Source organism: Quercus robur, chromosome 10 (assembly GCF_932294415.1).
Source record: "Quercus robur chromosome 10, dhQueRobu3.1, whole genome shotgun sequence".
In the NCBI taxonomy this organism is placed as follows: Eukaryota; Viridiplantae; Streptophyta; class Magnoliopsida; order Fagales; family Fagaceae; genus Quercus; species Quercus robur.
The window spans coordinates 18,753,676-18,765,694 of record NC_065543.1 but is presented as its reverse complement, the minus strand read 5'-3'; the positions used below and the strand labels follow the sequence as shown (position 1 = coordinate 18,765,694).

General features: G+C 33.6%; 2 protein-coding genes across 15 annotated transcripts in view; both read left to right on the top strand.

Annotated features, from left to right (window-relative positions):
* The window catches only part of LOC126703714 (aspartic proteinase Asp1-like), a 37,225-nt gene that overhangs the window by 1,146 nt on the left and 24,060 nt on the right, over positions 1-12,019 (top strand). For 3 of the 14 annotated variants that reach the window (XM_050402793.1, XM_050402791.1, XM_050402790.1), the window contains exons 2-4: positions 904-1,019; positions 1,359-1,476; positions 2,009-2,229. The exons of 2 other annotated variants lie outside the window; for them this stretch is intronic. In XM_050402793.1, the coding sequence (XP_050258750.1) occupies positions 919-1,019; positions 1,359-1,476; positions 2,009-2,229 (440 nt within the window). In that variant the 5' untranslated portion in view covers positions 904-918. Of the gene's footprint in view, positions 1-876; positions 1,020-1,358; positions 1,477-2,008; positions 2,230-12,019 lie in introns of those variants that run through there. 9 more of the 14 variants (XM_050402787.1, XM_050402784.1, XM_050402785.1 and 6 more) reach the window with 5 other exon arrangements.
* The window catches only part of LOC126703713 (aspartic proteinase Asp1-like), a 29,546-nt gene that overhangs the window by 16,888 nt on the left and 639 nt on the right, over positions 1-12,019 (top strand). Inside the window, exons 2-7 of the mRNA XM_050402773.1 lie at positions 3,051-3,293; positions 8,126-8,249; positions 9,734-9,954; positions 10,917-11,141; positions 11,246-11,384; positions 11,752-11,949. Coding sequence (XP_050258730.1) covers positions 3,082-3,293; positions 8,126-8,249; positions 9,734-9,954; positions 10,917-11,141; positions 11,246-11,384; positions 11,752-11,949 — 1,119 coding nt within the window. The 5' untranslated portion in view covers positions 3,051-3,081. The remainder of the gene's footprint in view (positions 1-3,050; positions 3,294-8,125; positions 8,250-9,733; positions 9,955-10,916; positions 11,142-11,245; positions 11,385-11,751; positions 11,950-12,019) is intronic.

The following is a 12,019-nucleotide window of genomic DNA, read 5'->3' as shown; positions in this document are numbered from 1 at the left end:
ACCTTGGGTCAGTTGCCAGAAAGTTGCTTGAACCAACAAGGATTGAAGTGTCGGAAGAGAAAAGACTGGCATTTGGCAGCTAATGGTTTTTCTGCTGAAGTAGAGGCTTTGAGAGGATGGCTGGACAGTAACGCTTCACGTTGGACAATCTTAAGCTTGTCCACTGCCTTTCTTACCCAACCATTCTCTTTTGTCCACTGCAATATTCTTCTGTTTAACATTCAGTAGTGGCTGCAACAACATTGAAATCTTTGTTCTTTCTTTCTTTTTTCGATTCTGGGGGGGAAGACATTGTCAATACATTTTTTTTTTATTTCTTCTTTAAATCTTATGTATCTTGTAGTCTGCAACCACATAATACTGTCATCCTGTTGTGTAGACACAGACAATTATGGATTTACCGAATATTTTCATCCCATTAGAAAGACTGCAGTGCATGTAAATTCACTTCAATCAAAATTTAATATTACTTTATAATTGTTCTTAACACCAATTTTATGATTTATCATCTGGTTGTGTTTGTTTAGGGAAGTCTGATGTCATCTTTTATGATAGTGAAATGAATTTAATGGAGCCTCTTACTTTTTGTCTATTGTTTACTGAAAGAAAAAAATTTGCTCAAATCAGTATTCACCTTCCACAATGCGTGCTTTCCTTTTTATATTAGAAAACTAAAACTAAGTAGGAAAATAATAAAAGAAAAATCTTAAATATCCATCTCTTTTTCTTTTTTTCTCTGTGTTTACCAGTTTGATATTCTCATTGTTGGATTTCTTAAAAAAATAAGATTGCAAAGGTTACTTTGTGTTATCATTCAATTTCTATATGATATGTTAAAACGCATTAGACTATTGTGTTTGTCTTCACTCCTCACAGTCATCAGCTTCATATTTTGAACAGCAGAGGCAGAATAAGAGGATGTCTATGCTGCCAGTATTAGCGCAAGTGACATTACTGATGCTTAACCGAGTTGGGTCCTCAATTTTGTTTCCTCTTCATGGGAACGTGTATCCTATGGGGTATGTATTCTTGTATAGTATATAATACGTTATTCTTACCCACTTGTACTTTTTATGGATCACAAAAAAAAAAAATATATATATATATATATATTCTCTATTCACCTTCTACAATGCATGCTTTCCATTTTAAGGTATATAACATATAACTAAAACTAAGGAGGAAAAGAATAAAAGAATTTAATATTTTGAATTACCAGTTTGATATGTTCGTTGTTGGATTAATAAAAAGAGAAAAAAATTGTAAAGGGTACTTTGTGTTATTATTCAATTTCAATATGATATGTCCAAACCCATAGGATATATAATGTGTTGAATCTAACACTAAGATTTTTTCAGGTTCTATAATGTTACCCTCAACATAGGCCAGCCATCAAAGCCTTACTTTCTTGACCCTGACACTGGTAGTGACCTCACATGGCTCCAGTGTGACGCTCCCTGTGTCCAATGCACTGAGGTAAATTGCTGTCACAAAATCTCTATGTTGTTTTCTTCTAATTTGTACATTGCTTCTTCTTAAGCTCTGCTTATTGTTATATTATGATAGAAAACAAGAGAGATTATACTAATATAGTAATATCATGGAATAACTTTCATGCAGCTCCAAATTATAGCCACTTTGAATAAATTTCCTGATGCATTGCTTGGTATCCCTCCTGCACTGTCATGATATTCTAAATCTTGGGTCTTTTTCCTGTCAAATTGTGCCACTACTGCTGTCCCCTGTATTTTATTCAGAAACTCATGTTGTCCTAAATGCTATGTATATAGTATATCTGTTTTCCACAGCATATTTTCAGATTATTCAGCTTATTTGGGTTATGTAAAACTTATTAAAACTCTAATTTTTTTTAGATACAACTATATTTTTTCTAAACATTTATTTTTCTTCTCACACAATAAACTGATGAAAATAAGCTTTCTCAAACAAACACAGTTACAAGTAAGAAACCGTTCATGACAATGTGATAACTTTTTTTTCTTTGCAGACACCTCATCCACTTTACAGGCCCAGCAAAAACCTGGTACCTTGTAAGGACCCTCTTTGTAAATCCTTGCTCCTGCACGGATGCAAATGTGAAACACCAGAGCAATGTGAATATGAGGTTCAGTATGCAGATGGCGGTTCATCTTTTGGTGTTCTTGTCAAGGATGCTTTTTCCTTCAACTTTATAAATGGAGAACAATTGAAACCTCGTCTAGCCCTTGGGTTGGTGACTTTGCTCATCTCAATTACATTTACAAACTCTCAATTTCTGGAAATTGTTTTCAAACCAATCTAAGATAATTATGCTTTTGAATAGAATCGTTGTAGTAAGCTTTTCATATTAAAGTTTTGTAATTTTTCTCATACTAATTTGCAAATGGTCATGTCAAAGCAGCCTAAGAACAAATCTCTTCCAAATGATGATGAGAATATTTGGAAGAGATTTGGCAAATCTCTTCCAAATTAGTATGATGATGGGAACACCCTGAGTTGCACGTGCCACCATCACTGCAAATAGTTTATAACTATAATATTACTCTTTTTCCTTATGCACAAAGCAATTGAGGTCGTCATTACAAAAATGTCAGCATAGACTCTTTTTGTTTTGGGCCAAGTTAAATCTCTTTAGAAGTCCACCGATACGGTATTCCAATCTGAAAGGAGGGAAGGAATAAAGAACTGCTGGCATTAAGTCCAACGCAGGTTCCATAATAAACCTAAAAGAAAAGGAAAGAATGTTAATTAGAGATCTAGAGAATTAAAGGAACAAGCAATACCCATTCGTCCTTGGCTTACAAGTACTACTATTAATGTACTACATGACCTATTTGTCACACCACCCACCTATCCAAATTCCCATCTAGAAAAATGAAAAAAGACCCTCCTCAATACCCAGGACATAGTTTTGTGCCAAAAAAAAAAAAAAAAAAAACCCACAAAACGTCAAGAAATTCAAAAGTGATTGAAAAGACCCTCCATTCCTCTCTTTTTCTGAGTCATTTCATTAAACACATAGTTCGGCCTTCACTCATTTGCAAATTGAGGTAAATAGAAAAAGAAAGACTAGAGAGAAAAATGAAGGTGGGAATGTTGGGGCTACTACGTGTGGTGGTGTTGATGCTGGTTTTACGTGTTTCCTCATCGTCATCAGCTTCATATTCTGGGAAACAGAATGGAAGGAAGTCTATGCTACCAGTACCAGCACAAGCAACGACATCTTCGTTGATGCTCAACCGAGTTGGAAACTCCGTTGTGCTTCCTCTTCATGGCAACGTGTATCCTGATGGGTATGTCTTTTATAGTACGTGTTAAAATTATTCTTACCCACTTTCACTTCAGGGAAAATGCTGTTATAGACACTTTAATCCACACATCTACGCATATGGCAAAAAAAAAAAAAAAAAAAAAAAAAAAAAAAAACCTAAAATCGTGAATTGAAGTAATATTAATAGTTCACTTTTTATGTGTCACTTAAAAAAAAAAGTAATTAGAGTTAAGAATAATGGTATTAAAAAAGAATAATGTCATGGATTTGACATTTTTTTTACAATTAATGAGATATATGTTCTGCTGAGTAATATAACTTTCATCTGGATCTATTTCTACACAAATTATAATAGTTCATATCAATAGTTGTGAAAAAAATTATGTCATAGACTATATATTAGCAATTAAGGACGTGCCAAGATGAGTTGTAAACCCAAACATTCAAGATTCAACCCCTAGCTAGGAATTTCTCCTAACTCGACCCACACATAGGCCTTTGCGGGTGGCTCACGCATTTAGGGTTTACTCTACGGGTTGGACTAAAGGGCTTACCTTGGCGAAGTCCCACATCATAAAAATTAATATCTTTTATTGCAAGAAAAGATATTAAGTATTATGAAGCTAAAAATAAGGAGGAGAAGCACAAAAGAAAATTCTTAAATTAAGTATCCATGACTTGCAAATGTGAGAAGAAACAATTAATTCAAGAGGGTGGCAAATGGTGGGAATCTGAAACAGAGTAACAATAGGAATTTGAATTAGAAAATAAAGAATTTTTTTTAGAAGAATGAAAAAAATGGGAAAATAAATATATAAAAAAAAAAGGAAAAAAGTAATATGGCCGCTGATGTGGCTCAATTGAAGTGTAGCAACAATAAATACTACGTTTAAGTTTTGTGAGAGTGCTTTTTTTTCTTTAGCACATAAGCCCAAGGATCCTGGGTCAAATAGTTATAGTTTGGTGAACTAGGCTTGGTTCACCGCAGCTAAATGGGGGCTGATTATGAACCAAGTTGTGCGCAAGTCATATAAATCTCCTCAAGGAAAAAATGCGATTCCTCCTAAGCAATAAAATACCATTATAAGTGTTTTAGTATCATATAATAACCCTTTACTCTTACAAAATAAGTAAAATAGATATTCATAATATTCACAATGAGAAAGAAATTGAAATAGAATATTTAAGGCTTATCTTTTATCATATAAACATTTTAAAGAATTCCTTCACTTGGTACCCCGGGCGTACTGTCGTGGGATCCCGGGGCGTATTAGGCCTGTAAGAACCCAGAATACTGATTCTTTGCACTATACAATCTTTCTCCATGCTTGTTATGCAATGAAGTTTTGTCCTTTCCTTTTACCTCTATAGATCCTACACAAGAACAACTATACAATGCACATATCTTCAAATAATTGTTAGTTTCTTAGATTAGGATATATATATTAATACATATACATATGTGTAAATGAATTTGATGAGAATGATTCAGCCACGAGGATCCTGGCCCCAATTCTCACAGACTTAGTGCTTTTGCACAAGACTTGTGGGATTTGGAACTCAAGTCTGAGTGGCTTTGCTTAAGCAAAGGACTCAGCTTTTGGCTGAGTAAAAGGAAAAATTAACAAGCAAGAATATATGTATTGAGCAGCAAGAAGCAGTAAAGGAAGATAATATAATAAAGAAATATGCAAAGTAATTGTTAGAAATCCTCAAATCAATATGAGATATTTCATTATTTTTCTTAATTGTGGATTACAAATGTACTCACTAAGACGTGATACAAGGTTCAAATAAGCATAAAAATTACAGACTTCGATGGCTATCCAAGCCTCTAAGACTTGCAAAGTTTGAATCCTTTTGAATCCAAGTATGTGTTATAGTGGTTGTTTCTGGGATACCGGGAGACGTTCCTCTGTTTTTCTTAAATTTTACAGAGTTCTAATGGCTCTGTTATGATATTCTTCTTACTGAAAATCCCCCCTTTCAACATGGGTTTTCTCTTCCTTTTATAGTGTGTTTTTTAGGGCTCCGAAATACTAGTGATTTCTCTCTTTTGCCCCTTAGAGCTCGTGTTGTGACAGTTGCACAGGGGCTAGTCTTTTTTCTTTTTTTTCATAGTTTTCATCTTTTAGTGTTGTTTCTCTAAAAGTCACTTGCTGATTTTCCATTCCGGAGCATCCTTGGGCAGCTGACCTTCAATCTCTTTTTTTTCAAGGTTTCTTACTTTTCAGACTCAGCTTTTGGTTGTCTTTCCTTGCTGTCATTATTCCCAAATAGTTGAAATCTTTTACTGCTGGGTTGAAAGTTCCCTTCCAGTCGCTTCTACTTATGATTTTCTCATTCTTGGTTCCTTGTGGTACAGCTCCTTTGTTCATGAATGTTTGCTTTATACTTTCTAATTCTTTGCTGCACCACTGGGTACTTGAGAATGACATATTTGTTCTTCATTTCTTGTATTTCGTGGTACCTCTCTTGAGCTGTCTCAATCCCACATTAGCTGTGCTGCATTACCCGAGGATCCCGGGCCTCTAGCAGCCTCTGGGTATCCCGGCCCAGTTCTTTCACTGGATTTTGCTGGATTTTTTAATGGCATTTTTTGCTGGAAATCTGAATATAAATAGGGCCTTAATGTTGATTCTTCTTGCTGCTTGAATTGGGCCTTCTTTACTTTTCATGGAATGGGCTTTCTTGTGAAATTTTGGCCTTCAACAAGTTTTTAGACATATGTAGATATAGACTAGTAAGCCAATGCGATACACAAATAATGTTGTAATGTTTTATGTAAGATGATTTTGAAGAATGTTTTACATATATTATCGCATAATTGCTATATAACTTTGCTAGTAATGAATTTATCATAAGAAGCAACAATTAAAAATTGCATGCACATATCCATTATAATTTTTCAGTTTAAGTAATGAGCAATAAAAAAAAAAAAAATACACTTATGGCTTTCCCACATCAAGGTCCCAAACACCCACAGTCAATTATAGCCTTTAAAAAACCTACAAGTCCACAACATTCGACCTCAACATCAAAATCATAATTGCTATTGTCACTCAATATAAAATGCAAGCCCCCTTCCTTGGTTGTAGACAACTCATACGAGTTAGTATTAAATGGAATAACAATGTTGGAGCTAAGTAGGTGTCGTTGAAAGATTGAAGGTAAATGATATCATTTTTTGTCTTAGTATATTTGACATGGAATGACATGAAGGGCTATGGGTAGGTGTATATAAAGGAATAGAAATGCAAAAGGTGAAAATAGTTGGTTGAAATGCAAAACGTTTTGTCTGTATGTATGAGGGAGGAAAAATCTTGAATCATTGAATCAAAAGAAACAAAGAATCTTTTTTTTTTTTTAATCAGAAAAGTCTTGAAAAATTAAATCAAATGAAACAAAAAGTCAATATTAATTTGTTATTATTTCCGATGTGGCACTTGAGAGTTTGCAAGGAATGTGCCACATAGCAAAAATTCATACTCTACCATTTGCGCCCTTTAAAAAAAAAAAAAAAAAATATATATATATATATATATATATATATATACACTAGTAAGTTGCTCATGTGATGCACGGATAATTTTGTGATATTTTATGTAAGACGATTTTGAAAAATGTTGTACATATATTATAAAGAAAAAGTAAACTAAATTAAATTAAGGAAACATATATATATATATATATATATATATAGAGAGAGAGAGAGAGAGAGAGAGAGAGAGAGAGAGAGAGAGAGAGAGAGAGAGATTACCAATTAGTTTAGTAGTTTCACTGCACATTTGTATCATTCTCAAGATAACAATAGTTTTTTTTTTTTTTTTATAAAAAAAAAAATCATGAAACCAAAAATAAATGCAAAAGAGTAATAGGACCATGATAATCAACTAATTTGTATTGTGTTAACAGATTGCATACCATTAATTGAAAATATACCCAACTCTCTCACCATCTTCTATTCATCGATAGTGCGGCATTAAGGCATAGTGTGGGCAAGTGTGTATGCATATGTCTTATAGATTATTTGAAACCATGGTAAAATATGGTTTTACATTGCGCACAAAATATTCTTTCTACTTATATACCCAAAACAAAAACTATCCAACCAAATTTCCCAAACCTAAATCATTTTTAAGCTCCTAATTTTTTTAAAAAAAAAAAAAAAAAAAAAATCTACCCGTAGGGGTTTAGGTAACTTGATGGTGGTGGGAGACGTGTATGATGGAGGTGGGGGCCTCTTAGATTCCTCATTCTCTCTCTTACAAATACTTTGTCAATCTCATGTCTTTTATTTTGGTGATAGTGAAACAATGTGTTTCATTTAACAATCCTCAACATTTTCGTGTCTCTCTATCTCTCCAAAGGCCATATTTGGTTAGTTATTACTATTAGTTCTTAAGTAGTATTAGTATTTTTTTGCTTTTGTTTTTAATACTAAAGCAGTGGATATGTTAAAAGACATGAAGAAGAGATAAATGTATGGTATAAGCTCAGAAAATTAATGAGAGATTAATGAGATAACAATAAGTTAATGTCAACTTTTGGGTAACAGCAAAAAAAATTTAAAGAAAAGAGGTAAAAAATGGCTAAATGCAAAATTAAAGCTTCACATGGTGGGATTTCATGCACTCATTTAAGTTTTGTGCGTGGTACATAGTTCACGATGCGGAATTCTTTTAGGTCATCCTAATCCTAATTGTTTTTTTTTTAATCCTTTTTATTTCTATTTTTTATTGTTTCTATTTTTTTATATATTATATATTTATTTATTTGAATAGAAACAAATTTCTTTTTTTATTCTATTTATTTTGTATTATTTATTTGTATTTAACACTTGGATTTTTGTAGGTTCTTTGACGTTACCCTCAACATAGGCCAGCCTTCAAAGCCATACTTTCTTGATCCTGACACCGGTAGTGACCTCACATGGCTCCAGTGTGACTTTAAAGGTCCCTGTCAGAGTTTCACCAAGGTAAATTGCTATGACAAGATCTCTATCTTGTTTTCTTCTAATTTTTACATTGCTTTTTCTTATAAGCATGCATAATTAAGTTTATTCTCTACGCAGTAATGCTAATGGTTATATTATGACAAGAAAAAGGAAAGAGAGAGAGAATATAGTCACATGACTCACATCATGGAAACGTGCATTGTAGCTGTTAGAAAAAGATGAAACATGACCTGAAAACATAACTCTAATACCGTTTAGAAAAGTTGTGACAGGGACATAGCTTTGACACAATTGTAAAGTGTCTGAGGAAAAATGAAGAAGACACAATTGTAAAGTGTCTGAGGAAAAATGAAGAAGAATTTAAAGAAGGCAGAGAGAGAGAGAGAGAGAATAAAGAATTAACGTAATTCAATCTTAGATGTCCACATCCATAGGAGAAAGTCCTTGATGACACATCTTCATAGTTCCGTGTTATAATGAACTCATTGATGGAAATCCATGATATCCTAAAATCCTAGAGTAACAATACTTGAACTACAAGTAGAATTATGGTTATTCTGCTTATATTTTAAGACTTTAGATTGCTTAGCTTATACTCCAAGTAGGATTAGATAGTTTGAATCCAGACAACAGACTTGGGATTGTTTAGGATTGCAACTTCATATATTTAACACTCTCAATCTATGATAATTTAAATATTTAGGGAAAATTAAAATTTTTCACCTTAAACTATATTCTATTTACACTTAACCCCTTGGACCATTGAAATGCATGATTGACCCCCCCCCCCCCCACCCAAAGTTATAATTAACTCCATTTTAATGCCCCTTGAAGTCTATTTTGGTGTTAAGTATGACAAAATTAAGTATTAAAAAACCAATTTACCAATCTCTCCAAAACAGAGGTAGATGGGTACATTTGTCTTAAAATTCTAAATTCGGTTAGACTTAGCAACAAAACAAATTGCAAGGGGTTATGTGTAACGAAGTTTTTACTTTAGGGGTCGATAGTGTATTTTGATAGTTTAGGGAGCAAAGTGTAGCATGGATATAGTTTAGGGTTGAAAAATGTAATTTCCCCAAATAATTGTCTTGATTCATTGCTTCCACCAACCCAGATATCCCTCATTTCATGTTATTCTAAATCTCGTGTCTTTTCCTAATTTCCTATTAAATTTTGTCACTATCATTGCCTTCTCTATGTTTATGCTATCCTTATTGTTATTAGAAAGTCATGTTATCCTTAATGCCTTTTGGTTTCTAAAACTCATATATGTTGGTGATAGTAACTAGTATTAATGACAAGGATAAAAAGTAAAAACTGTTGCAAACCATGTTACACACACTATTATACACATTTAAAAAAAAAAAAAAATTTGAAATGGCGAGCTAAAGTTTGAAATCCTGTCTTTAATTCATGATTTCAATTCAAAAAATGGGTGTATAACAATATTTGTGTAACAAACACTACCCGAATGACAATATGTTACTATGTTTTCTTTCCAGGCACCTCATCCACATTACAAGCCTAGCAACAACCCGGTACTCTGTGGGGATCCAGTTTGTAAATCCTTACACCCTCCTGAATACAAATGTGAAACAACAAAGCAATGTGACTATGAGCTTTGGTTTCAAGATGGCAGTTCAACCAGGGGTGTCCTTGTCAAGGATGCTTTTTCCTTCAACTTTAGAGATGGAACACAATTGGAACATTCTCTAGCCCTTGGGTTGGTCACTTTGTTTGCTTCCTTGATCTCAATTACTTTTACATGCTCTCGATTCTCAATTTCGTTAAATTTGTTTTGAGAGAAATCTAAGAGAAAGAAGCTTTTGAATAGAATTTTTGTTGTAAGCTTTTCATATTGTCTTTTTATAAGAGTTCTTATATGAAGCTGCAAGTTTTGTGAAAGCAGCTTAAGAACAAATTACTCCCAAATGGTGACTAGAATAATTTGAATCACATATTTTCTTTGAGACTTTTACTCCATATGGTAGCAATATTTGCTGAGAACTTCTCTTTTGACCTTTGTAACACTATGATGGTTCTCTTAAACTCCACACCAAAACAAAGAGGGAAAAGAAAGGCTCTTTTCAACTTCTAAAAATCCAGACGATACCTGCCTATTTTTTACTATATAGTTGCTGGGAATTCACATCTTATATATATATACCCACACACAAACATGAGAGAGAGAGAGAGAGAGAGAGATGAAGTTAAACAGTAAATTGCAAATTTTGTATTTTCTTTTCCTGGTAATGCGGTCCATCAATGGATCAGGCTGTTCATATTTGCCATTTAGGAACCAGAAATGATGAAATTGAAATGAAGCTGGAACTTAAATGTAACTATGTCAGGAGAAAAGCACAAGAAAACTTGTTAAGCTGAAAAGAATGCATTTCGAAGTATGCTGGCCATGTTTTAACATGGTAACCAAGCATTACATACATAAAACTGCATTATTGTCTCATCTAACTAAACTAACCATACCCACTACATTTTTAAGTGGACCTATCCATGACAGGTCACAATCATTATTTGATACTGACATATAATTTTGTATTGCATATATGCATGGTGATTGTTGATTATAACTAAGTGTTGCTACGGATGAATGAAAAAGTGCTCTTATCCCGTTAGTCATGAGTTGCTTATGCAAACTGTTACTTATGAATTTTTTCTTGTCTGCAGCTGTGGATATAATCAAACTCCTGGTCCCTTTCCAAATCCCAATGACGGTGTACTTGGCCTTGGCAAGGGAAAGTTGAGCATTGTATCGCAGCTTAGTAGGGATGGTTTGGTGAGAAATATCATTGGTCATTGTATAAGTGTCCGAGGGGGAGGATATCTCTTTTTTGGGGACGACCATTATGATTCTTCACTTGTGCAGTGGATATCAATGTCAAGTGATCTTCCGTAATTAGCCCCTCTGGATCACTTCTATTCAATTTAAACAGTCCTCATTATAGTTCTTATTTTTCTCTTATTATAGCAAACACTCTATTTGTGATGTGTTTCAGTGAATATTACTCACCTGGGTGGGTGGAACTCAAATTTGGAGGGCAGCCTACTGGAATTAAAAACTTACTCACAGTGTTTGACAGTGGGAGCTCCTACACCTACCTATATCCTCCGGCTTATGAAGCTTTAATTACTTTGGTGAGTGAAAAGCATTCTGAATATTGTTTTCCAAACTATAGTGTTAAAAATGCACCAGAAATTGTACTCATAATATGGATAAGGCTCTGGCACCAGTTTTCTCTAATTATTTCTGAATTGTTTTAAATATTTTCGAATTACTTTCAAAACTCCTAAATTGCTAAACGATAATAGATGCTTCATTTCCTCTTCCATCATAGTTTATGTCGATCTCAAATTCATTCTTCATTTCTATTTTCCATTCATCAAAGCCTAGGAAATATTTTCCAACATTGGTGATTTTCTCACTACAAAACTTTCAGAACTACTTGATTTATAGATATACGTTACAGATTATAAAAAAAAAATTTGTGAAATGTATTTGTAGGTGAAGGAAGAATTAACTGGAAAGTCCTTAAAAGAAGCATTGGATGATGAGATTCTCCCACTTTGTTGGAAAGGTGAAAGACCTTTCAAAAGCCTAGACGATGTTAGGGAATACTTCCAGCCCATAGCATTGAGCTTCGCCAATGATGAGAAAGATACTCAGTTTGAACTGCCCCCTGAAGCTTATTTAATTATCTCAGTAAGTTCCACCCTAATTCTCTCCCTTGTTCTTTTCACTTCTGTCTCTGTTTGCAAGTAAATAACATACA